Here is a 24,107-nt window from a genome sequence, read left to right on the forward strand (position 1 = left end):
GAGCCAACGTTTGTCACTCAAGGAGCTAGAGGTGATACTGTATCATCACATGTTTGGGTCTGAGAACGACTGATTGTACTTGAGGTGCATATCTTTTCAAAAAAGTCAATCAGAAATTCTGTTGCCTGCTCTATGGGACCAATAAAATGCTCAAGCGTTGTGATTAAGAACTTGTCTTGTGTAATTTATGTATTAAAGACATAAATTAGTGAAAGTTGCTTGTGTCTTAAATCTAGATGAGCAAAATCATGTGATTTAGAAAGAAAAGATACTTCTTAGTATGAGATTTAGATACATCGCCAAAAACCATGTATGCTATCCTTCTCCTCACTCCGTGCCGCATGCCCTCTCACTCCATTCCACTGGTAACACCCACCATGTACGCTTGGCCAGTTGTACATCCGTGCACATTTTTATTTCTTGCACTCAGTGTAGAAATAATCTTTAAAATTCAATTTCTTACTTCTTACTAAGCACACAATTTGAACAGAATTATACAGAATTTTAATTTGATTGAAACTATATATCTAGAACTAAATCCTCAAAGGATGTTTGCTGAAAGTTGTTTCTTACTGCCTCCGCGAACTTCCTGAGCCATGATCCTCTTGAGCTCTTCTGTCCTAAGAACGAAAAAAAACAAAAAAAAAAAACAAAAACTAAAACACGTACCCCTGGAGAATGTGCGGCGTACGTGCAATGATCCAAGCTGGGATCCTTTCTCGCGAGTGAAAACCTTGATAGAAGGCACTGCTATAAGACATACGCGAGCTGAGAAAGAAGAGAAAGGATGAACTGAAAAAAAAAGAGTAAACCTTTTCCCGTGTATCACCACGCACTAGCAGGATGGCTGCCTCAATCCGGTGGCCAGAGCAGCACAGCAAGCGTGTCTTCACTCGATACCTGTGCGTATTGAATCCCGTAGAGAGACAGAGAGAGTAATTACCTTTTTCGTCGATGAAGCCGTCGTTGGAGCTGACTTCCAGCAGACACCACTTTCTGGAAGCCAGTGCGACAATCGAGGAGCCTATACACCTGCATTCTTTGAAGTAAATGTTTTTCGAAAGTTTAGTTGATGGTCTCGCACTAACGGCTTGACGCAACTCCGTTTGATGGGATCGCGCAGAACGTTTTCAGCTTGTTCATCCAGGAGAGCGACTAACGCATGAACAGCAGCCTGCAGGAGAGCGTTTTTGCAACAGAAGAAGAAAATTTAAATACCAGTTCTGATTCATAAGCCGAATGGACGACATAATGCGGTGGCCTCACACAGCGAAGCAGAAGGACTTAAAAAGGACAAATATAAAGAGAGACAGAAGAGCAGTCAAATCCAAATAACAGAATAGAAACGACTTACGCTGACCAAGCGCATCTAGTGCAGCGTCCTTTGCATCCATGTCCCATCTTTCCGAGCTTCTCGCGAGATTTTTCAATCATTCCGAGAGGCGTACAAGGCTCTATCAGTCTAGACACAACTTGCATCGAGCGGGAACGCACCTTACTATCCACTTCAGCATTCCTGAGTGAGCTTAAACTGCATTAGAGACAATTAGAAGAGGACAAGCTCACTGGATCCAAAAACATGAGTGAGAAACGAATGTACCAGCAAGTAGAAGCCTTCAGCCAGTAGGTGTCTCAGCAAACTACAACCAGAAACCGTTAGGAAACAGCAAGTGTTTGACAATAGAAAAGAAGATATACCTCTCTCAGAATTTCGAGTTGAGCCAATGTATCACTAGTTGACCTGCAAAAACGGTGCCGCTGCCGACAGTCCGAAGATTCGAGCTGCCAGAGATAACGCTCGGATTTGAGCCTGCAGGAAAACGAACGGATCAGGAGAAACCAAAGATGATCTATGTCTAGAGAGCTAACGAGAACTACGTACAGGTCCAGCGCTTGACTTTGCTAACTTCTCAATGGCGTCTTTTGCCACGCTCGACTCCCTGCAACAAATCCAGCAAACGTGAGCGTCATTCACACACATAGTATGCTTGTTTACTTGTCACATATCTGTTGCTGTTTGCACAGAACTTGAATCGCCATCCTCTAGACACTTAGGCAGGTATCCAAGAAGGAAAAACTTAGGTAGCATTACGAAACGTGAAAACATAAGTTGCTACTCACGAACATGGAGCATGCGAGACGACGAACTTGTGGAGATGCCGCGTTTAAACCAGCATTTGCATAAGGCTAACACACAAAAAACAAACAGAGAAAATTAAAATCGTAGCATGAAGGCGAGGAAGGAGCTTACGAGGATTTTGATAAGCATGCTGTGTCCAAACGACCTTCTCGACAGCATTGCTCTCACAAGCGCTGGAGTTCCTGCGGTGAATAGAACCCTGTCCAAGAAGACGAATTCAATCGCATTCGATCCCACAAAGAAAGATCCAGAAATCTTACCTGGAGAGAACCGGAAACGGATATTTCGAGAGGAAATCCGACACAGAGCTCTCGGGAAGGGCGCGCGGCAAATGCACGGGATCGATCGCGACAAGAATGCGACACCTGGAAGCGCGAAGAGATCAGAGGCCTCCGCCAAGAGGAGATTCGCGTCGACGCCGTCGATCGCCATCATCCCCGCCATCATCCCTGCCATCACGACGCGAAGAACAGAGCGCAAAACCCTAGTTCCCAAGAAAAGAAAGGTTCTTTTATTGCAATTGCAAGAAATCGATGGATTCACAGAGCTGGATCGCCGATCGCATCTTCAATACATCTGTGGACAAGACGAGCACCAATTTCAAGCACAGATCACGCCAAATCGAATGACTCACCGCTGGAATGCCGAAGCATTCACACGCGCAGCGAATTTCCGGTGGAGTCTTCTCCTCGTCGAGCAAGAAGATGTAGTGCAGGATGATGGGAGCGGAATCACTCTCCGGCGGGCTTGGAGCGTGATTTCGGGCGCTGAATTCACAGAAAGCCTCGTCGCACTTGGCGCTGGAGCAGTAGAACACATTCTTGCCTCTCCCGTCCGGCCTGTCGAGGTGCTGATTTCCGCAATGGCAATCCTCGCCCAGGCCCCTCACCAGCATCCTGTGCTTGTCCTTCCGGATCTCCTTCTCCTGCTCGATCCAAGCCGGGCGATCGGATGCCTCGAGCGTTCCATCACAGCTCTTGAAATGCTCGGCAGCGTCGAGCTCGCAGAAAGCCTGGCAGCATTTCCTGCAGAACAGCGAGATTCTTCCATCCGGATGCTCTTCCCTTGAGCAAGAGCAGAACTTCCACAGCGCCTTGCGAGCCGCCATAGCTCCTCGTCCTCCAAAATATTTTCCCTCTCGTCTCGCCCTCGCTCGTTTGAAAATTTGCTTATTTGTATTCGACGGAGGGTCGGTCTAGCGTTCGAATCTGGACTAGATCAAGTCCGGTGTTCGAATCCCAGCAAGAAAAAGCAGAGGTTCGAATCTCCACACTCACAAACTCAAATAAGTTTATTATAAATGGAGGGGGTTTAAGGGATAAACCTTATTTTTAGGTTTCATGGGGCGATTCCCAGACGAGTTACTCGAAGAAATCGTTATAAGATTACCTATCCAATCTATCATAGCTGCTAGATCTGTTTGCTCACACTGGAGGAACAAGTTGTGCGCCAAATACTTCCAGGCCAAGAAAGATTCTCGCGAACCACAGCAGCGCTGGATCATTATGGATTTCTTCCTCCTCAGTGAAGGTTTCCTGGGGGTTTTTGATACGATTGATAAGAAATGGCTCAAGATACCACTGTCCCTGCCTCCAAACACTAGATTTTCGCTTCTTTGTGGCTCCTGTGGATATCTTTGTTTCATGGACAGGCAGGCGATTACCACTCATCACATCCACCTTTGCAATCCAGTGACGCAGCAATGGCTACAAGTGAGTGATCCCTTTCTTTCTCAACAATTCCAGGCTAACTCCACTTCTACTGCCACAGCTTCCACTGCCACGATCAATCAAAACTTCACGCTTGCACATCCGGATGTATGGAATCAGAGGCTCGAATCATTTCAAGCTCCTGATGATAGATTGCACGGATTTGCCCTCTCGGTTAGCTGGTAGTCTCTACGATTCACACACAGGAGATTGGAAGCCTCGCAGCCAAGAGTGGATCACAAACTTTACCAGCTTATGGGACAACCTAGCTATGTGCAAGGATGGGATTTACGACATGGACAAAGAAGAGTGGAGGCTGCGCGGGCAAATTTCAGATTTCCAGCCGACAACCCTTCGTCTCCGCAGAGACGGTAGCGTATTCAGGACCAAACTGGTGGGCACGAGGATCCGAGTCTATCAGCTTGACATGGAGAGCACGCGAGAAGAGCTTGTGACAGAATCTCCAGAGAGAATGCGCGTTGAAATGCCGCCCGGGTGCTCAGGCATGATTCCATGGAGTTACTTCGATGGGCTGGACAACTTGTGGGTCGTGTGCCCAGTCCTCCCGGCGATCTACAGATACGAGCCGTGCTCTGGGCAGTGGAGCAGCTTCGATAACAAGTGGAGTGGAGCTGCAGACTTTGGCTATGCCATTTGCTGTGAGTTGAGCTTCCATGAGTTTCCTGATTGCACGATGCCATCACAAGAATAAAATCACAGCACGGAATTTACGACGAAGGGATATTCTCTATTTGAATTTGATTAGTCCATGGATTGATATTGTCCTCTTCCATTCTAGCTAATGTGACTATCCAGAACTCCAGATCAAGGTGGCAAGCTTCTCACAACAAGGAGAGTCACGAGTGGTGAAGCAGCACAGTCTTTGGAGAAGCTTGGATTTACGTTGACATTTCCTGGCCAGTCTAATATTAAATCTTTGTGGCATCTCATACAGCCATGCAGCTTGAAAGCAAGGACTTGGAAGCTACTATTTTGTCCACGGGCATTGTTCTACTACTAGGAAGGTAGTGGAGGTGAGGGGATTGCAGTATATGGTAGATCTAACTTATTCAACATGGCAGCATGGAAGTTTGTGGTGAACATATTGAAGAAAATGCTGTGAAGATTAGCTTTTCTTGCTGTTTTTTTTTTTTTTTTTTTTTTGTAAACCATGACATACATGGTGGGATGCTTCTACAATCCTAGTGATATATAAAATTATTAGCAAAACGAATTAAAGAAAAGTTTAACAGCAGAAAACCAGATATTTTAAGCATATTCTCCACACTCACGCCTATCTCAAACTGGAATAATCAAAATACCTTCAGTCAGTGGTTAAGTTTCAAATCCACTACTAACTACAATGCAAGCTTGCATGTTTGGATGTAAAAGCTAGCTGCTCTAGTCTCTACCATTCACCTGATTCAATGTGATTCAAGCTATATATCTCCAGAAGGGAAACCCATAAAAAATGCTCCTGCATTCCAATGAAGTTATTTCGATCAACCATGTTTACATATGGAGCAACTTCGGTTAAAAGTTGAGTCATTGGTTACACAGACCTGATGTATTTTCTTGATTTTGTGTCGAAAAACGTGGCTTTGAGAATGGTGATCTTGTTCTTGCAGCAAAGCCTTTGGTGTAAATGGTATCATCATCTGATTTTCTGATTAACTTCTGTTTAAGCTTATTTGATCCTAATCCTAGCTTGGTTAAAGATTTATCGAATCAGAGGGTTTATGGGGAGGGGGAGGTCACAGTGCGACATTCCAGACGAGCTCCTCGATGAGGTTTTCATCCGGCTTCCCCTCCAATGGATCGTCACAGCTAGGTCGGTGTGTAGGCGCTGGAGAAGAAAGCTGTGCTGCAAATCCTTCTTGGCCAAGCACGATCTTCATGGGCCACAGCAGCGCTGGATCATTGTGGATTACTTCCTCAACAGCAAGGGTTTCCTGGGGGCTTTCAACACCGTGGACAGGAAGTGGCTTGCGATTCCAGTGTTGCTGCCTCCACGCACTCGAAATTTATCGCTGCTTTGTGGCTCTCAGGGATTCCTTTGCTTCCTGGACAGGCAAAAGCTTCACGCTAGACATGTCCACCTTTGCAATCCAGTAACGAAGCAATGGCTAAAGGTAAGCTCCTCGATCGTTTAGAACTTTGCATGAGAGTTACAAACCAGGTTCCATTGCCACGATCCATCTCGCCGTTACACTTGCACTTACGGATCTATGGAACCAGAGGCTCGAATCATTTCAAGCTCTTGATGCTGGATCAGACTTGTGACTTGGTTCCAGTTGCTAGTCTCTACGATTCACGCACACGAAAGTGGAGGCCTCTCAACCAGGCGCTAGCCGCAAGCTTTTTCAGCTTGTGGGACAACTTAGTATTGAGCTCGAACGGGATTTACGACCTGGAGAAAGAAGAGTGGAGACTTTCTGTGCAAATACCACGGTTTCGTGCCTCTTCACTACTTCTCCGCAGGGATGGTGGCATTTTCAAGGCCAGAGTGTTAGTCGCGAAGATCAAGTTGTTTCAGCTGAGCATGGAGAGCATGCGAGATGAGCTTGTGGCTGAATCTCCAGGGGGAATGCTGCCACAGGGATCCACACCAAAGCCATGGTGTTTCTTCGATGAATTGGACAACGTGTGGATCGTGTCTCGATGGATGCCGGCAATCTTTATGTACGAGGCTAGCTCAGAGCAGTGGAGAAAGTTTGACTACAAGTGGAGCGGATTCGAGGACAGAGGTATTGCCGAGTGCTGCAATTTAAGTTTCCATCAGTTTCCTCATGCATGATATCTATGCTTTGTATTTTATTTTAAAACTCTCATAAATGAGTTCTTCAGTAGGTTAAAGAATATGATAATCTTCCATTCAAAAACTTCCTGTCTCCCCTGTACACAAAACACTTGGTGCATAAAGGCACTGAATGTTTCCATCAAATTATCAAATCGATAAAATGCTTTATTTCGTTAAAGTGGGACTTATTCAGTAAAGTGGGACATTAATTAGCATGTGTCCACATGCCATTTCCTAGTACTTAATTAATATTTATTAATATTTCTATCAGTTTTTTAATTTATTTTTTTATATTTCACAATATTATAACACAAAATCATATGAAAAGTTTTTAATTTATAAATTATAAAGTTAAAACTTCAATTTTTTATTGTTGTTATAAAAATGGCATGTGGCCACACACCATAAGTGGGATAATGAAAAGTCCCACTTTAACGAAATAAAGCATTAAAGTTCAAGAACAAGGAAAGGGCCACAAAAAAACTTGCTTTTAACAGCTGTGCAGTGGTCAGTGGTCACTGTTTTCTCAAGCTTTCAAAAAAAAAGTTGATAAGTCAGAAAAGTTTGTCAGGCTGTTAGGCCGTGATCAGATTATCTCTGTCCCTTCATCCTCAAAACATCGATATTAAGCTTTGCTAAACATCCAGACTTTCAGGTTTGATCAGATATGACTTTGAATGCTTTTCAGACTTTCCGTTTGATTGCGGCACCGTTACAGCTACAGATGTGGGTCAATGCTCGTGGTCAATTGGTCAAGGTCAAATAAGTGGTCGTTGCTTTGCGGTTGAGTTGTTCGCATAAAATGTGGATTCACATTTACATCAACAAAGAACCATGCCAAAATTGTGTGTAGATTCTTTGAGGGCCTTGAAGGTGTGAATGAGGGAGATCTCACGAAAGCGATTGCTGTTCGTTGTCACAGAAGCCTCCAGATTATCAAGAAAACCTCACTTTTGGCAATCGTACAGTAGCTAGTGTGTGCAATTCTTGAGATAAAAAAGTTGTTATATTAGATGTGAAAGTGAGAAGAGTGGTTTAGCATGGAGGACCAAATGCTTTAAACTAGTTGTTAATATGCTCGTTTTGGTGGTGTTCTTCCTTTGTTAATATTGATTCTATCTGGTGATCCTGGTGAAATGGATGGAGATTTTCGCTTGAACACTCTGCTTGGCAACGATGCTGGTTTTGAATACACTGTGCTCGCCGACTGGAAGGGCCTGGCAGCAGCAGCACCATGGAGAAACAGGAGGAGCACGGCCAAGATCACAACCACATGAACCATCCTTGATCTCTCCATTTCCAGAGCAGGAGAGATTGGCTAGCTGAAACTTCTGAACACAAAATTTTGAGTGCAGCTTGCTACAAAATATGATCCATCATATCAAACCGTGAGGTTTTTATAGATCTGTTTCGCACTGACCCAAGACAAGAAGAGGGAAGTTTCGGTTCACTTTCAATACTTGAATCTCGCAGGTCTTGCTTTGATTTTGCGGCACCGTTATGGGTACAGCAAACCAAAAACTATAAAATACAGAGAAATATTCTTAAAATATAATTGAGTATTCTACGTAAACTAAAAATAAAAATATTAACTATAACAATTTTTTTTAATAATAAATAATTTTTATTTATATTCATTCAGTATAGTTTGAAAACAGAGCTTATGCGTTAAGCTTTTATGGCTCAGTTGGCCGTTTAGTAAGCGGGAGGTCCTGAGTTCGACTCTCAGTAAAAGCATTTAGTTTTGTTTTTGCTTCCTAGGGTTTGTGGCAATGCTGCTAGAAAATTTGCACTTCTCGCTCTTCACTCCACCTCCGCGAAGATTTTGTCGTCGTGGGAGAGCTCGCGAGCGCTGCTGCCATGGCTTCGTCATCGCCGGGGATTGCTGCTCCATTCGCCACGCCGCCAAAGCTCAGTAAGTACCAGCAGTGCCTCCATGGCTGGAGCTCTGAGATTTCGTCTCGAGCAGGATCTCGAGAGAGCCAGCTGATCGGAGCGGCGGATTCGAGGGAAGGAATCCCTTGATCGGTGCATTCCACGAGAAAGGGGACGTCGTGGCTGGGAAATACAGGATTGTTGGTGTTCTTGGCAGCGGTGGCGTGGGTGTTACGTATGAGGCCGAGACCGAAAGAGGCGATGCTGTGGCTATCAAAGCCATGTCTCTGAGAAACATGAAAGGCTGGAAGGTTAGTTCTTTTTTTCTCTTCTCCGTGTGATCATGCTTGCATTGCTTGCAGGATCTCGATCTTTTCGAAAGGGAAGCTAGAGTGTTAAAATCACTCCAGCATTCTGGGATCCCCGAATACATTGACTTCTTTGAGGTATTGCTGTTGTTTCTTTGTTTTTTTCTTTCTTCTTTCTTTTTGTTCCTTTCCTTGTTGAAGCTGAATACTAAGCTCGCAGATAGAAAACGAGAAAGATAAAGGCTTTTACATCGTCCAGAAGGTCGCAAAAGGAAAATCGTTGGCCAAGCTAGTTGAGGAGGGATGGCGAGTCTCTGAGCAGGAGGTGAAAGACATCGCCATCGAGGTTTGCAACTAAACACTTGTAGTTGCAATGGTGACATTCTCTTTTAGATTCTTGATGTCTTGAAATATCTGGGAAGCTTGAGGCCTCCTGTCATTCATCGAGATATCAAGGTTCGTTTCGCAACTTTATGGAAGTCTCACGATCGTTCTTTGTGAATCTTTTTTCGCAGCCTGATAACATCATATTGGACGAAGCGACTGGCAAAGTGAAGGTGGTTGATTTTGGCGCCGTGCAAGATACAACATCGTCGGCAACTTTTATCGGCAGCACTGTTGTTGGCACGGTGTGAGCTCCGCAAATCTAGTTTTTTCTTTGAGGTCTAAGCCTTTTATCGAACACAGGCTTTAGATTTTGTTTACTGAAGCGTTTTTTTTTTTTCTTGCAGTACGGCTACATGGCTCCAGAGCAATTTCAAAACCGTGCCACGCTGCAGACTGATCTGTATGGACTTGGTGGAACGCTTTTGTTCATGCTTTCGGGACGCTCTCCTGCAACGTTTCCTCAGGTTTGGAAAACATAGAAAGCCTCGGCCATCTCTAACCTTTTCAAATTTTGCAGAAAAGACTGAGGGTTGATTTCCAAAACTTTGTTTCTGCGAGCCCAAGCATGACGCGTGTGGTTGAAAAGCTTCTAGAACCAGCTCCTGAAGACAGATATCAGGTCATTGATATTTTTTCTGGTTTCCTTTACATTGTGTGATGGATGCAGTCAGCTGACGAGGTGATTCGGGCACTTCAAGATGGCGAATCTCCCGTTGTGGCAGGGGAGAGTTTTTTCGATTATGCTGCAAAAAGTCGAAAGCCATATGGAACAAAAGTTGTATGTATCTCGCTTTTTCGAACTGTTTCTATAATCGTTTTCCTTTTAAAAGGTGTTGACGAGGTTCCCAGACTCCTTGACAATCAGCATTCCTCGAGCAGGTGTTGGTGCGGCTGCTGCTACTGGAACGTTTGCTTTGGTATGTCACTCCCTTCGTTTTTCTCTAAGTTGCTCAACTACCAGTATTGTAGGCGTGGAATTCATTCCTCTTGCTTTGGACGTTCGGAGCACCATTGCCATTCGTTTTCTTTTCTATCCCTTTCTGGTTTGTTGGATATGGGTACGTCTCATCATTTTTAAGCGAGTTTTGTCAGCTAAAACCGTGAGGCTTGCTTCTTGCAGTCTTTCCAAAGACGCGCTCTCTGCACTCACTGTTACAACTTTCATAGAGCTTACGAAACGTTATTTCTCAATCGAATGGAAGGTGGGAAACTTCTGGACACATCGGGTTCAAGGCTTGACACAAGACATCACTTCGGTGGAGCTTTGTGCGGAATGGGTAGAGGTTTTGTCCAATCATCTTTCCAAACTCCTGTGTCCATTTCCCAGGTACGAAACAGGCGGCGGATCAAATCGTGCTGCATCAGGGAAGGTGTCAAAGTCCACGATTTTGGAGGGGGGCTGGAGCTGGTGGAGAAGAATTGGCTAGTAAACGAGATATCGTCGTTCCTGGGGATTCCCCCGCCGCCTCCAGTCTTGGAAGAGACTTTCGTGGATAATAGAGAACGCGACTTTTGGGGGAGAGATCGAGATTTCCATGACGACTTTTGGTAGCACTTAGAACGAGACCGGCCTCAGGTACTGTGGAGAATGTGCCAGGTAGCTAACTTGTAATTGACTTTCAGGTACAGTGAGAAAAATAAAATACACCGTGTCTATAAGGTGAAACCGGCTTCTTCTACGGTTATCTAGTTCCTGGCAGACGAAAACTTCGGTATAGCAGTGTGAGATGATGAAGGGACTCGGCTGCTTCGTTCTGCTGCTGGCGCTTTCGCCATGTATTCTTGCAGCTGGTAAGCAGTGTCAGTTTAGCTAAGATTGTCACCCTTTTGTTTGTTTCCAGTCTGCCCTCAGTACTGCATCGCAAGCGCCGATTACGTGATCTGCGAGTCTCCGTCGCCTGCGAAGTATCCGCCAGCGTGTGGGAACTGCTGCTTTGCAAAGGGAGAGATTGGAAGCCTTGCAAAGAACTGCAGCATACACCTCAAGGATGGGACTCTTCTTGCTTGCAATTTCTAGCTGCAAGATTTGATAGTGTCGTGTCTTAAGGTACTTTCCTATTTGGAAGAACTAATATGTGTCTCTGTTATATCAAGTTTCTTGCTACGACTTCTCGGTCACTGCGAGAATTTTCGCGCAGAAATCGTGTCTAACTTGAACTCTTTTCCATTCGTTTGACCGGTGCGAAGTTCCAGCAACTATAAAAATCGGCATTAGTCGGGTAAAGTATGAACTTGTCCATTTGCATTCCAGGAAGATGAAGCTCGCTGTCTCCTGTGCTGTTGTGCTACTGCTGGTCTCTTACCAATGCGAACTCGTCCCTGGTAAGCTAGCCAAAGTTTTTCGCTGTGCTTGACGAGTTTTTTCCTTCGTTTTTGTCCAGCATGTCCACAGTACTGCCTCTCGGATGCCGATTATGTGATCTGCAACTCGCCCGTGCCTGCAAAGTATCCGGTTTCGTGTGGAAACTGCTGCTTTGCAAGGAGCGCAGTCGGAAGCTCGAAGGATTGTAGCATTCACTTCACCGATGGGAGACTTCAGGCCTGTGGCTTCTAGTTTCGTGACTAGAGAGTAACTTTCCTTCTTAATAGTAGGCATTTGATCTTTTTTCTTGGTAGTCCTCTCTCTCTCTCTCTCTCTCGGAAGATATGAGAGATCCAATCCATCGCCCATCGAATCGTCTAAGAGAGGAGATGGAGATGGGCGAGAGAAACACCACACACACAAGAAAAAAAAAAGAGTGTGAGTAACCAAACACGCTGGAAAAGAATAAAGCCTACATGCTCGAGGAAGAAAAGGAAAGCTTTTTTGAGCGAGATTGTCTCTCACGAGATTGTTTTGGAGAAGAACCTGTCCTCCATCGCTCGGGAAAAACTCGGCTAGACCGAGAGAGAGAGCAAACAAAATTGTGTATGTACCTCACGGTAGTGAAGCGTAACCCCCGAAAGTTTTCACGGATCTTCCATTTCCTGTGAAGCTCCTCCTCCGCCACCACCACCACCACCAGCGTTCTCGGCCTTTTTCACTGGTTTCTTCCTCCTCGGCTTGTTGGAGGAGAAGAGCCGGGCAATCTGGAGCTGCGTGTTGAGCATCATCTCCGCTCGCTTGGCCTCCATCTCGATCCGCCGGAGCTCCGCCTCGGCATTCAACCGAGCCACCTCCCGCTGCATCTGGATCTGCGCCTCCTCGATTCTCAGCAGCGACTCTCCAAACGATTTCATCACCGCCACCACCTCGTTCATCGAGGACGCTCCCCCGGCATGCTTCCGCCGTTTGAATCCACCGCCGCCACAACCAACACCGCCACCACCACCACCGTTACCGCCGGCACCGCCACCGCCACCGCCACCCCGCCCATCCAAACAAGCCACTGCCTCTTCTCGGACCCTCGAGCAAGGATCCAGCAAGCTCGTCAAGCTCCCATTCTCCTTCGCGACGTGGTGGTGTGGAGTCGTGAAGGACGTATCCTCGTCCTCGATCTCCTTCTCGCCAATCCTTCCAGCAGCGGCGGTGGCAGCCCCGGGAGTACACTGCCGGAAGTGGAGATGGCTCTCGATCTGGTTGAAAGAATCCAGCTCCATCACCGCGGGCTGTGCGTGCTCGCCGTTATCCATCCCCCCCGGCATCCCCACCACGCTCTTGAATCCATTCCTCGCCAGCAAGCTCTCCATCCTCTGGAAGAAGACCCACTTGGAATACGATCCGGGAGCGCCGCCCACTCCACTGCCCTTCATCGCCTTCTCCGCGCGGTACTTCTTCTTCATGTCCTCGATCTTGTTCTTGCACTGCGTGGGCGTCTTGGCCACCCACAATCCACTGCTGTGCGTGGCGAGCCTGTGCGCGATCTCCTCCCAGTGCTTGCTCTTGACATTCCCCCTCTCCAGCTGATTCCACTTCTCCTCGTACGCATCCAGCAAGAACCACACCTCCTGATCCGTCCAGAAGTTAAATTCCTTGCGGGCGCCATCGCCGCGGTCCTTGTCCTTGCCATCGCTGCCATCGGCGTGAGAGGGAGACTGCATCATGCCCGCCATCGCATTCATGCTCGCTTCGCCTCCCCCCTGCGCCATCCACACCCTAGAAACCCCTGGAAAACCCTCGCGATCTCTTCCCGGATCCCACACAACCATAGCGGCGATCCTCCTGGCACTCCACCGAATCGATCCAATCCATCGCTCGCTGGCCGCGATCGCGCATCGACCAGATCGAGGATCGCAAGAACAAGTTAAAAAAAATGGTAGCCTAACCCATCTTTTTACTTTATTAGCCCTAAGAGCACTCCTTTATTACTTTATTACTTTGTTAGTTAATGAGCTACTTTATTAGCCCTAAGATCACTCCTTTATTACTTTATCTTTTGTTAGCTGAAGTAAACCCTTAAAATGGTCTCTCCTTTATTACTTTTTCACTTTGTTCTTAGGAGTAATTTTTTTTCTTTCCATCCAGCGCGAGACCTTTGTCTCGGGCTGGCGATCCAAAATCTCCGAAGGTTAGGACAACACAGACGTTACTTATTTACACGAGACCTCTCTCTCCTGTAGAGTTCTTTCTTCGTGCCTGGCTTGCCGGCAATTCTCCATTCTTTTCTTTGGCGATCGATGGATGAATAGATCGATCGATCTCTCACAGCATTAGAGCGATCGCCGTTGCCACTAGCACATTTCGCATAGCTGATAATCTCTGAGAATACCAACCTGGAAGAAGCAGGCACAGTTTTAGCTCGAAAAGAAGGAAGAGAGAGAGAGAGCTTACTTGAAGAACTCTGAGGCTCTGCTACTCCCGGAACAAAAGCCATGCCTCCCGAAAGTTTATCGGGAAAATCTGGAGCAGCCGAGACGAAGTCCGGTGACTTTGCAAACCCGGTCTGGATGGAGTAAACCGGAGCGGGAGCTGGGGCGTCGTAAGCTCCAGGATAGAACAACTTTGGGGAGCGTCCATAGCTGTAGTCTGTGTATTCCTGCGACCCACCTGAGACTGGAGCTGGGCTTGGAGCTGGGCTTGGAGCGATATCAAGTCCCAGAGCGTGCCGAAACATTGGCGAAAGTTGTATATCCTTCACCCTCCCGAACAGCGTATGGTTTAGCCTGAGGTTCTTCCGGTGCCTTGAGACCTTGAGAGCCAGCTGCCTTATTCTCGTCGAAGAAAAATGGCGTCCGGCAGGGAATACCGTAGCCTGTATGATGACAGGAGACTCCACCGTGGAGCCGTTTAGATTTGTCAGCCGAGCGATCAAAGTCTACAAGAGCAAGTAAAAGAGTTAAAGCTAAAGATGTGAGAAGAACGAGAACTATTCTAACCTCGTTGTGTTGCAGACTGATCCCACCCGCGAGCTGATGCTTGAAAACTCGAAAGTTGCTACTCACGCCTGAGATGGTACTGTTGGGCAATGTGAAGTTGAAAAGCGACGGCCTCCTGAGAGACTTCTGCCACTTCCCAGGGACGATGCTCAATCCACCAGGAAACTTGTTGATTTGGAAATCGTACACTTGTCCGAATGTCGTTGGCGTCAGAGAAAGGTTCCTCTGTTGCAGGAAAAACTTCACGAGGCTCTTCTTGACAGCAGACTCGTTGTAAGGCGCCCGATGGTCGGGAAGGAGCTGAAAGCGAACTTCGGCATATCTGCAATCGTTGGTTTGGTTTACGTACAATAGAGACACCTGAAAGTGACAACACGTTATACACATATATCTTGTGAAGCACGCACAGCACATACCTTCATGTTTGAGGAAGGGATATGGCTCGAAAGATTTGCCTCAAGCTCCGCTTTGTATCTTTCGATGACTGAAGCGGATCTCTGGAGCTTAAACGTGAACATGAATGGAGCTGAAAAAACAAGAGAGAAAGAAGAATTAGATGATCCAATCTAGAAACAAGAACCAAGTACTAGAAAGAGTCTACCTTCGATGAAAGAGTTCTTCGCACCGTTGTGTCCTCTACGAATGCCAACGGTGAGCAAAACAAACACCAAGAGCTGCAAGCTGAGAACCACCGTGACGATCCATCTCCAAGTCGACCTCTGGAAGCACGAGCGGCAGTCCTGTGGATTCACGGGACCCTCGGTCTCCAAAGCCGCCGACGATGGAGCTCCCTCATCGTTCTTCCCCATAACCTTCATTAACACCCGGCCGACGGCCATATCCTTCCACTGGCATGGCAATCCCTACACTCACTGCTACAAATCGGCATCTACTGGCCAATGTAGATGCCCCGACCCTCGCCCCGGGAGCGACAATGCCGCCATCGCCTAGAAATCGAGCCAGCGCAAGCGAGGATGAGGGCGCGCTGTAGCCTCGACTGGATCGATCGATCCCTGGACCGAAATCTTACCTCTAGAAGGCGCTCGCCGAGATCTCGCCTAGCTGCGTCGCCGCATCAGCGCCTGCTCCCCTCGGCGGCGTCGTGGCATAGCAAAACCCTCGAGCTCGATCCAGCTGAAGCGACCTAACTCGCCATGGACACGTCCATCCGACGGTGGGATCCAGCGCCACGTCCACTAGAGTTAAAAAAACCGGGTTTTCTGGCAATCCAACGGCGCGCAAGCGTGGATTAGATTTGGCCCGGGTTGATCCAAGCGCTGGCATTCCGCCAGGTCGACTCTAGCTGGCGCTCTGAAAATAAAGGTACACCCACATTAAAGGCTTTTAAATTTCTGTTTTGTTAGAGTTTTCAAAACATTAGGGTTTAAGCACCGGCGATTGATCGCGTGCGCGATCCTCACGGCGAATGGATCTTCTCTTTGCGATGAGGTAATTCGATCCAAACTCTTGGGATTTCTCTTGGCCTTTCCTAAAATTTTCAATCTCTTGCGATAGCTCGCCAAATGTGTAGCGAGAGTTTCTTGCCAAAAGGTATGAGTCATGGCTCGCGTTTTGGAGTATGCCCTTGCTGTCACGCTTCCATCGCGCTATTTTTTATGGACTCTCACTTAGACACTTGTCTCCGAAAAAGGTTGGGTCCCTTCTCTGCTTGCTTCTAAACTTCTAACTTGGCTCGCATTTGATGTTCTTATTAGTCACGAGGAGGATTCTGTGGAACCAGATGATGAAAAACCAGTTAAGATTTTTTTTTTCCTCCTTCTCGTGGCTGGGAAGTTGTAATGTGCGCATCTCATTTCTCTGAATTCAGGAGGAAGAACCTCAGACCAAGCAAGAAGTATTTCCACTCTTCCGTCAAAGAAAGAAGGTGTGTTTGCTTTTGCATCCCTTTTCTTTTCTTTTCTTCTTGTTTTCTTACTCGCGTTTTAAGCTTTTGGCATCTCAGATCATTCATATTATCAGGCACGGGCATACTTTGTTTCAGCAAGGAGATCAGAAGATGATCGATGTAAGGCTCTCGGCTCAAGGCATTCAACAGGTAAGAGTATGATCCTTTAGTTATTTAATCTTCTTCGTCTTGCTAATATAAAACTCTTGGTATGATCATTTAGGCCTCCTGCATTGGTCAGCAGTTGCTGTCGCTTAAGCCAGACGTGGTAAACGTTTCAATAAGAAGATTTCTAAAGCTTACTTGTGTGGTCTAGATTCTAGTTTCTCCTCTAACAAGAGCGTTGGACACATTGAGATGGGCTTTACACCCGTTCAAGGTGATATACAAGGTTTTGCATTCTCCCAAATTTGTATTCAGGACGAGAGAAGCAGTTTGCGTCTGGAAGTCAGCAGCTTACACACTGAGCACGTAGCTGGTGCTGGAGATATTGGCCGTGATCCACAGGTAACCACTTTCTTCTCTTTCAACTTAAAATGTATTGTTAGAGCTCACTCTGCTTACAGGTACTTTCTCTTGATTTTCCTTGGCTATCATTCGAGAAGCTCGATCCAGTCTGGTGGTTCTCGCCGCCAGAGGCTCCAAACATCGGGGCATTTCGGACGAGAGAAAACACTGGTCTGACTTCCTTTCCCCTTCTCTAATTTTGATGTATTCTTCATGAACTCAGCGAACCTCCGCAAACGGGTCGCTTCTTTTCGTCGCCATCTTCTTTCCAGGCCAGAACAAGTAATTGCTGTTGTTGGACATTCTACTTTCTTCATGGTGCGTATTCTTTGGATGTTGTTTCGTTTCTGTAACTCTTTCTACTGTGGTTCGCTCCAGGTGCTTACCGGTGAGGAGAAGCGAATGCGTCACTGTGAGTTTCGCAAGCTCGCAATCTAAGTAATGTGCATTTGCAACATTGTGTTTTCTCTAACGTTTGCAAATTTGATAGGACGTGATGATGCCAAAGCTATTTCCCAAAGTCATCCCGGAGTTCATGCTGTAAGAAATGTTTCCAGACAGTTGGCCTTTTATGTGTTTCAGGCAGAATTTATGATCAAGTCCATAACTGTCAATTCTTCAATATCTTGGCAGTGTTCAAATTGCTCTCAAACTCTCTTCTTTGGATTGATTCTCAAGACTGTCAGCAGCTTGAAAACTAATTAAACTCTCTTCTCCGTGTTTGCATGCTTGGAGCGGGATGAGCATACAGCCAGCTACAATCATTTCAGCACTGGTTGCCTTCCCTCCAGCGTGCCTTGCAGGGAAGGCAGCCTTGAAATCCATCAAAAGCTTCATCACAAGTGTTCTAGAACTGGAGAGCATTGCAGTTCAAGCTGCATCTGATGAAGGCCAGCTGATGTATTTGCCGCTTGTTGAAGACAGCATGGGCAGACTCATCAGCCTACAAGGCTCTGGAGAGGGGCAAAAAGCCTTGAAAATCTGAGAAGCCATGCCTTTCAGGCAGCTTCAAGCAGTGGTGGTGCTAGTACCAGTACAAATTGGCTTGAAAGGTATCTCAAGTGTGGAAGTTTGCATATTTCTATTGGGAAGTATGATTGACAAGCAAAAAGTTAATAGGTTAAGTCGTGCGTTGAGAGTGACCTGGGATCAAGAATGCGAGAAAGTTCTAGAGATTGACAGTAAATATTACTATTGACAGAGTTGGAGCTCATAAAGGACTGCAAACATGTAATAAAAGTTTTCGGCATGAAAGATGGAAATTACATAGCTTTGCGATTTCAGAGACTTTTATTTTGAGAAGGATGAGCGATTGTATTATAAGCTCTCCGAGGAGGGCGTAATCAAGGAAATCATGTCACAATTTTTGGTGGGCTTGGTGCACAACATCTCGCTTATGCAAGCTTGCCAGGACATTCAGCCCGAGTGCATAAAGGCATAAAGTTTGAGATCAATCACAGAAACATTGTGGTGAAGCTAGGAGTTCTGCCCAAGGAAGCTCACAGCACCAAACCTAGATAATTTTGGATCATTGTGATACAAGTTATCTCTGGGGATATCGAGAAAATGGAGAGAGGTGTGGATGTGGGGGTGTTGGAGTTTGCAATGATGCTCTTGCAAAAGAACTTCTCTTGCTATTTGATGGTAGCTTCTTGGACGGCGAGAACCATGTTTTCTCCACCGAGGGCCATCTCTTCCCTGTCAACCAGTCGTGCCAGCAACAGCCCCGTCCCAAGGTACCAGAGGATCAATCTCGCAAAACATAAGTAGCATTTGTGTGTTTTGACAGATATTGTCAAGGCCACGACTATTTTCAAGGCAAAAGCCCATAGACACCAGCACTCTTGCATCAAAGACATGTCCTCGCTTGAGCAGAGGAAGTGTGGAATCGGCATGCCACATCCCAGACACTAACGCTGACCACTGATGTATTTCAAGGTCGGACTGTGGCGTAGCCGTGACTACTTGCACGAAGAGGTCGTGTAGTTTTGCTGGTTATTGCTCGTGACAAGATCACCAAAAGCATATGCAAATTATTTTCTTCCCAGAAAAAATAAGTATAGTTTTGCTGGCATATATATATTGATAATCCCAGAAGAAGAAAGAAAAAAAGAAAAAGAAAAAGCTATGGGTCACATGTAGGAATGTTTGGTTTCAATTGATTAAATAAATTTAAAATTATGTTTTGTGAGTGCATAAGGGAATAATATCAATTAACTTAAAAACCCTAGCTTATATACAGTAGCAAGTGGTGGGGATTGAAACCAATCCGACGGTTACCAAACTCCCACTATGCTAATATTAGTATACAATATTATAGCCGTACACCTAGACCTCACATCATCCCCTCCTCTCGAAATAATGAAAGACCATTAGAGTTCTCTTGTAAATGGGCTAGGATTTGAAGGAACGTCAGGAGGAGGCATTAGCGGAACTGTAGGTGGTATTAGTTATTCCTGATCCCTTTGTATTAAGCATTTTAATTGCTGCACATGCACAATTTTTGAAGGATCGGCTTGCTAGACATTATACTAAACCTCATAAACTTGTGGTCCAACTTGCCACAACACCTAATACGATCCTTTCCACTGAGCAAGAAGCTCCTTAGATAAACCACATACTGTAAAATGAGGAAAATGGATTAATATTAAGTCATCCACTTTGTACTCTACAGGTGGACGATGATGGGAGTTGTAGCGCCATTGTTGTCTTACTTGTACGTAGCTTAAGTGTTTTGCAGACTCTGCTCAGACAAGTGGAAGAATGTTTTTTAAATACTGATCCCACGACCTAGCATCAGTAGCTCATGGCAATTGCAAAGGTAAACCTAGCTCTATTAGTAATATTGGATCATGACTATATAAGAGTTTATATGGTGAAGCACTAATAGAACTCTGCACCCCTATGATATATGCATACCAAAAAGACAACAAATAATAATTCCAATCTGAATGTTGAAAGTTTACGTACTTCGCAATCATTCCTTTAAATGTCTGAACGAGCCATTCTACCAAACTATTTGACTAGGGATAATAACCATTTATGAAAGTGTGGTGTATCCCCAACCGAGACATCAAAACATGAAATGCCTCAGCCATAAATACGGGACTATTATCCAAAAGAAGCCATTTTGAACAAGAATGTTGGAACACCACTCCATTGAAGAGGAAGTATCCAACAATAGTTGCAAAGGCACTAGCAAGAACACCAACTTCTACTCAATGAGTCAAATAGTCAGAAGCAATAATAACATATTCATTATCAGCAGTCAATCATGGAAAAAGTCCTATAAGGTCAAATGCCACCAACTCAAATGGATGGGAAACTACAATTGACTTTAACCGTCCTTATGTGGCACGAGGGGGAGTATTACGAACTTGGCACTAAATGTAGCTACACACATATTGAATAACATTACATCATATCTTTGGCCAATAAAAAGACTTGCACAGCTTTTCAGTCACACGATGATGTTCCATATGCCTGCTAGAATAGAAGAATCATAGTAAGCATGGAGAAACCGTGGAATAAAGATAGAAGGCACCACCAAGCATAAAGGATTATTAGGATCCATCCCCACAAAATAAAGAAGGCCATCGTCAAAGCGATACTGAGAATGTAAATGCCAGAATGGCAAGTCATCAGCAAGTGATGCAAGATTCTCAAACCCATCTCAAAGCCTTTGAATCCATGGGTCAAGCTTTTGAGCCTCACGAATCTCATCAAAAGAAGGTAGATCTTGCTCTGCACCTTGTAAACATTCAATGTCAAGTACAGCAACCACCGACAGCACAGAATCCTTGTCTAGAAAATCCATATATACCGAAACAACAGGCTCGACAGAAACATGAGAAGAGGGTGGAGAAGGAAAAAGGAGTTCGAGAAAGGGTATCAGCATTAGCCATAGAACTCCTTAAGCAATGAACAACATCAAAATCATATATTTGAAATTTCAAAGCCCACTAAATAGTATGACCAACCAAGTTTTTTCACTTTAATAATGAAGTAACTGCAGCATGATCACCTTCAAGTAATGTCCGAGAATCATCTAGATATGCATGACATTTCTCGAAACCCAGACTGCTACTAAACACTCTTTTATCATGGAGTAAATCACCTCTGCTGGTTATAATGTATGGCTTATATACGCAATGGGATGGCACTGACCAGGCACACTCGGGCTCTCTTGCATCAACACATCTCTAAGAGCAATATCAAAAGCATCCACGCGCAAAATAAAAAGTCGAGTGTAGTCAAGATATGCCAAAACCGAAGGCAATGCTTGCAATGGTGCAATGCAATCAGAAAGATGATCCACAAAACAATCGAGATACTGCACCTTGCCTAGGAAACGCTGCACATCATTCACAAACTTTAGACTAAGGAACTTTAGAATGGCTGTAAGTTTGACAAGATCAACTTGCAAACCCTCATAAGAAATATGGTACCCAAGATAAGTTGTGTCTTTAGACCCAAACATGCATTTCGATCGCTTCAGCTTTAAATTAACATTTTGTAGCCGATCTAACACTTTACAATCACAAATGTGCTCCTCCTATGTCCCCTTCAAGTGGATGAAAACATCATCAATAAAGTCAGAAGTCACCTTTGGCATATCGCAAAAAACCTCGTCCATCATCTGCTGAAAAGTTGCTGGAGCATTATTCAAACCAAATGGCATCACCAAGAACTCATACAAACCAAATAGTGTACAAAAAATAGTTATAGGAATATCTTCTTTGGCCATCGGTACTTGCTAGTACCCAGAAGCAAAATCTAGCTTAGTGAACCAACATCTTTACCCCAGATGATCCAAAAGATCAGCAGCGTAACGAAAAGGATATACATCCGGGATCATCACTTTGTTTAACAGATGATAGTCAATGCAGAAATGAATACTCCCATCAGGCTTCGTCACAATATGAGGTTCATATGCCCAAGGACTCCATGACTTCCGAATAACACCCTTGTCTAATATCTTCTTGACGTTTGCATGTAAAATCTTGATCTCCTTGGGTGACTAACGGCAAACAAGAACCTTGATTAGACAAGCATCCTTGGTTGAAATTGGATAACATATGGCAATCTTGGCCCTAGACGATAGGTCAAATTCAAAAAAATTAGAATACTCCTTCATTAGCTAGTCAACTGCTCCAATACAAAGAGTGTTAGAGGGATCAGAAAAGGGAAGAGTAGAAGAAGATAGAAATATAAGAGGAAATAGTGGGGGGACAAAATTAATGGAAAAAAAAAGTAAAAATAGAGAGATAAAGAGGTGCAAAAGTGAAAAGAATGGATGAAACATAAAGAAGTATGAGACAAAGGGGAGAAGCCTCAAAATCACACTTAGCATGATTATGCTACAACCAATCTATACCAAAAATGAGGTAAAAAACTTGACTCAACACCACCCTTAATGGCTGCAACCCAAGCTCGAGATCACCTACATGCACAATCAAGTCTATCTCATCCCATGCACATGCATGTGTATAGCTGTTGCCATAAAGAATGAAAACTAGATCCGCCACATGACGCAAGTGTAGGCAGCAACGTGTGGCAACAGGTCAAGCAATAGAAGATAAACTCGAACCTATATCAACCAACATAATAAGAGACCTCTTGTTATAAAAATGACCTTGGAAAATAAACACTAGATGAATCGGTGCCGAGTGAACCCTTTAATGATACTCCCGAAAGAAAGATGGAGGGGTCACTGATTTATTCGCGCAAGGTCCCTCTGTTACTTGCGTGATTCCTTGTTTCCCAGATGCATCTCGGTGTCTAAACCTTCCACTGCATCAACACCAACAAGATGTTATTGATGCCAAGGTCTTCACCTAGAAAATGGAGGTCGCCAATTCGGAAAACACCGATAACACCAATAAGTGTGACCAACTTCATCACATGCCCAACAGCGAACTTCATGGCCATGACCATGTCCTCGCCCTTATCATTGGACTCAAGTAGCAGTAGCATCAACCTCCATTAGAATAGGACCATCACTTATAGGAAGTGGAGCGGAAGGATATGCAGTGAGAAGTGGAAGAGGTGACGTCTCATAACATTGTGCCAAGCGAAAAGCATCATCAAAGGTGGCTAGAGCAAGTGCATGCACAAGTTCAATAAGATCTTGATGAAGTGTTGGCCACAACATTCCTAACTTGATCCGCTCTAACATATTTGGCTCCGCACGAAGTAAAAGGTTTCGAAAACGAATGCCAAATTACATCATCCACTCAGATGGCCCTTGATGAAGATGATGCAATTGTTGAAAGGCATCATCACATTTGTCAGCATGTCCAAATATGCATTTGAAGACGTCCAAGAGAACATTCCAATCCTCATGAATAGCTGCACTCAAACCATTATACCACTACAATGTTGTCCTTTAAAGACACGTGAGAAACTCACACAAACGTCAAATATCATCCCAAAACTGATAAGTGGCAATCACCGTGAAGTGATCGAACCAATGGTACATATCATCCCCAAGATTCCCACAAAAGAACTCTGGTTGAACATAAGGATTAATACCAAGAGCAAAAGGAGCTATACCATGTATTGTGGATGCCACCATCAATTGAATTTGGTTATTCAATTACAATCGCATGGCATTAAGCAATTGCACCAACTGCTACTTCAGAAGTTAGAGGAAGAGACTGTTGCTCTGCCATGAAGATGAATGAAAAGGAAAGAGCAAAAGAAGATAAATGAAAAAGGATTAGAAGGAAAGAGAGATTTAGACAATGGAAAAGCTAAATCTAAATAAAAAATTCTGAAAGGAAAGAACAAAAGAAATAAAATGGAACTAGATTTAGACACTGCAAAAACTAAATTTAAACCAAAATCCCAAATTTAAGAGGGACAATGAAAAATGCCTCTTATCTCCACCAATGTGAGTGTATGGAATATGAAAAGGGAATATAGAAAATGTGTATATCAATTAATACAAAACCTCTACCTTATATATATGAGTAAATGATTTGGATTGAAATCAATTTGACAACTACCAAAATCCCACTACAGTAATATTAATATATGGCATCGTAGCCATACACCTTAAACACAAGATTAATTTAATTTTTTATCTTAAAATATCTTAGAATATCTAAATATATTTTAAGTAACCCATACAGGTTTGCTTAACCAAACCAAAACAAAGAATAAAAGGGAAATTAAT

The 24,107-nt window shown here is 44.7% G+C and overlaps 5 protein-coding genes across 10 annotated transcripts; 2 read left to right on the plus strand and 3 right to left on the minus strand.

The window, feature by feature from the left end:
• Window positions 1-492: 492 nt before the first annotated feature.
• LOC9645257 lies at window positions 493-2,588 on the minus strand. 4 transcript variants are annotated; one of them, XM_024680572.1, is made up of 8 exons: window positions 2,401-2,588; window positions 2,252-2,339; window positions 2,122-2,187; window positions 1,997-2,043; window positions 1,883-1,940; window positions 1,699-1,810; window positions 813-1,640; window positions 493-747 (listed from the first exon to the last, which is right to left on the minus strand). In XM_024680572.1, exons 2-6 carry the CDS (start codon window positions 2,297-2,299, stop codon window positions 1,733-1,735), a joined length of 297 nt encoding a protein of 98 aa, XP_024536340.1. In that variant the 5' UTR covers window positions 2,300-2,339; window positions 2,401-2,588; the 3' UTR covers window positions 493-747; window positions 813-1,640; window positions 1,699-1,732. The 4 variants fall into 4 exon arrangements, with proteins under 4 accessions (XP_024536340.1, XP_024536341.1, XP_024536339.1 ...); XM_024680573.1 differs by lacking the exons at window positions 1,699-1,810; window positions 1,883-1,940; window positions 1,997-2,043; ... (1 more) ...; window positions 2,252-2,339; window positions 2,401-2,588 and having other exon boundaries at window positions 813-1,174; window positions 1,219-1,283; window positions 1,355-1,410; window positions 1,495-1,632; XM_024680571.1 differs by lacking the exons at window positions 1,699-1,810; window positions 1,883-1,940; window positions 1,997-2,043; ... (1 more) ...; window positions 2,252-2,339; window positions 2,401-2,588 and having other exon boundaries at window positions 813-900; window positions 944-1,632.
• A 5,561-nt stretch (window positions 2,589-8,149) lies between these two features.
• Window positions 8,150-11,824, plus strand: LOC9630067 (probable serine/threonine-protein kinase PknB). The gene is made up of 16 exons (XM_002975491.2): window positions 8,150-8,153; window positions 8,411-8,564; window positions 8,619-8,835; window positions 8,887-8,970; window positions 9,053-9,178; window positions 9,226-9,288; window positions 9,348-9,461; window positions 9,564-9,683; window positions 9,737-9,838; window positions 9,887-9,997; window positions 10,050-10,136; window positions 10,189-10,277; window positions 10,340-10,496; window positions 10,547-11,010; window positions 11,061-11,541; window positions 11,601-11,824. The coding sequence occupies exons 1-14, from the start codon at window positions 8,150-8,152 to the stop codon at window positions 10,769-10,771; spliced, it is 1,653 nt and encodes a 550-aa protein (XP_002975537.2). The 3' UTR covers window positions 10,772-11,010; window positions 11,061-11,541; window positions 11,601-11,824.
• Window positions 11,825-11,979: 155 nt separating this feature from the next.
• Window positions 11,980-13,347, minus strand: LOC9630069. Its single transcript, XM_002975666.2, has one exon. The coding sequence runs from the start codon at window positions 13,345-13,347 to the stop codon at window positions 12,169-12,171; it is 1,179 nt and encodes a 392-aa protein (XP_002975712.2). The 3' UTR covers window positions 11,980-12,168.
• A 240-nt stretch (window positions 13,348-13,587) lies between these two features.
• On the minus strand, window positions 13,588-15,688 carry LOC9645259. Of its 2 annotated transcripts, XM_024680527.1 has the most exons (6): window positions 15,545-15,688; window positions 15,116-15,461; window positions 14,931-15,040; window positions 14,515-14,874; window positions 13,970-14,453; window positions 13,588-13,911 (listed from the first exon to the last, which is right to left on the minus strand). In XM_024680527.1, the coding sequence occupies exons 2-6, from the start codon at window positions 15,351-15,353 to the stop codon at window positions 13,841-13,843; spliced, it is 1,263 nt and encodes a 420-aa protein (XP_024536295.1). In that variant the 5' UTR covers window positions 15,354-15,461; window positions 15,545-15,688; the 3' UTR covers window positions 13,588-13,840. The 2 variants fall into 2 exon arrangements, with proteins under 2 accessions (XP_024536295.1, XP_002975713.1); XM_002975667.2 differs by having other exon boundaries at window positions 15,116-15,688.
• A 199-nt stretch (window positions 15,689-15,887) lies between these two features.
• Window positions 15,888-18,009, plus strand: LOC9645260. 2 transcript variants are annotated; one of them, XM_024680752.1, is made up of 12 exons: window positions 15,888-15,963; window positions 16,030-16,165; window positions 16,230-16,269; window positions 16,343-16,399; window positions 16,463-16,570; window positions 16,644-16,688; window positions 16,737-16,799; window positions 16,841-16,927; window positions 16,987-17,098; window positions 17,151-17,245; window positions 17,306-17,365; window positions 17,418-18,009. In XM_024680752.1, the coding sequence occupies exons 2-11, from the start codon at window positions 16,038-16,040 to the stop codon at window positions 17,363-17,365; spliced, it is 795 nt and encodes a 264-aa protein (XP_024536520.1). In that variant the 5' UTR covers window positions 15,888-15,963; window positions 16,030-16,037; the 3' UTR covers window positions 17,418-18,009. The 2 variants fall into 2 exon arrangements, with proteins under 2 accessions (XP_024536520.1, XP_024536521.1); XM_024680753.1 differs by having other exon boundaries at window positions 16,478-16,570.
• The last annotated feature ends 6,098 nt before the right edge of the window (window positions 18,010-24,107 follow it).

Source organism: Selaginella moellendorffii, unplaced genomic scaffold, assembly GCF_000143415.4.
Source record: "Selaginella moellendorffii unplaced genomic scaffold, v1.0 SELMOscaffold_28, whole genome shotgun sequence".
Taxonomy (NCBI): Eukaryota; Viridiplantae; Streptophyta; class Lycopodiopsida; order Selaginellales; family Selaginellaceae; genus Selaginella; species Selaginella moellendorffii.

Coding starts and splice junctions, on each gene's coding strand:
- LOC9645257 (XM_024680570.1), bottom strand. CDS start 1,038: ATGCAGGTGTATAGGCTCCTCGATTGTCGCACTGGCTTCCAGAAAGTG. Junction 901..943: donor CGGCTTCATCGACGAAAAAG/GTAATTACTCTC, acceptor CAATACGCACAG/GTATCGAGTGAAGACACGCT. Junction 751..812: donor GTGGTGATACACGGGAAAAG/GTTTACTCTTTT, acceptor TATGTCTTATAG/CAGTGCCTTCTATCAAGGTT.
- LOC9630067 (XM_002975491.2), top strand. Junction 8,565..8,618: donor CGCCACGCCGCCAAAGCTCA/GTAAGTACCAGC, acceptor CGTCTCGAGCAG/GATCTCGAGAGAGCCAGCTG. Junction 10,497..10,546: donor TGGAGCTTTGTGCGGAATGG/GTAGAGGTTTTG, acceptor TCCATTTCCCAG/GTACGAAACAGGCGGCGGAT.
- LOC9630069 (XM_002975666.2), bottom strand. CDS start 13,347: ATGGTTGTGTGGGATCCGGGAAGAGATCGCGAGGGTTTTCCAGGGGTT.
- LOC9645259 (XM_024680527.1), bottom strand. CDS start 15,353: ATGGCCGTCGGCCGGGTGTTAATGAAGGTTATGGGGAAGAACGATGAG. Junction 15,041..15,115: donor GAAGAACTCTTTCATCGAAG/GTAGACTCTTTC, acceptor TTGTTTTTTCAG/CTCCATTCATGTTCACGTTT. Junction 14,875..14,930: donor TCCCTTCCTCAAACATGAAG/GTATGTGCTGTG, acceptor TGTCACTTTCAG/GTGTCTCTATTGTACGTAAA.
- LOC9645260 (XM_024680752.1), top strand. CDS start 16,038: ATGTGTAGCGAGAGTTTCTTGCCAAAAGGTATGAGTCATGGCTCGCGT. Junction 16,928..16,986: donor ATATTGGCCGTGATCCACAG/GTAACCACTTTC, acceptor CTCTGCTTACAG/GTACTTTCTCTTGATTTTCC. Junction 17,246..17,305: donor GACATTCTACTTTCTTCATG/GTGCGTATTCTT, acceptor GGTTCGCTCCAG/GTGCTTACCGGTGAGGAGAA.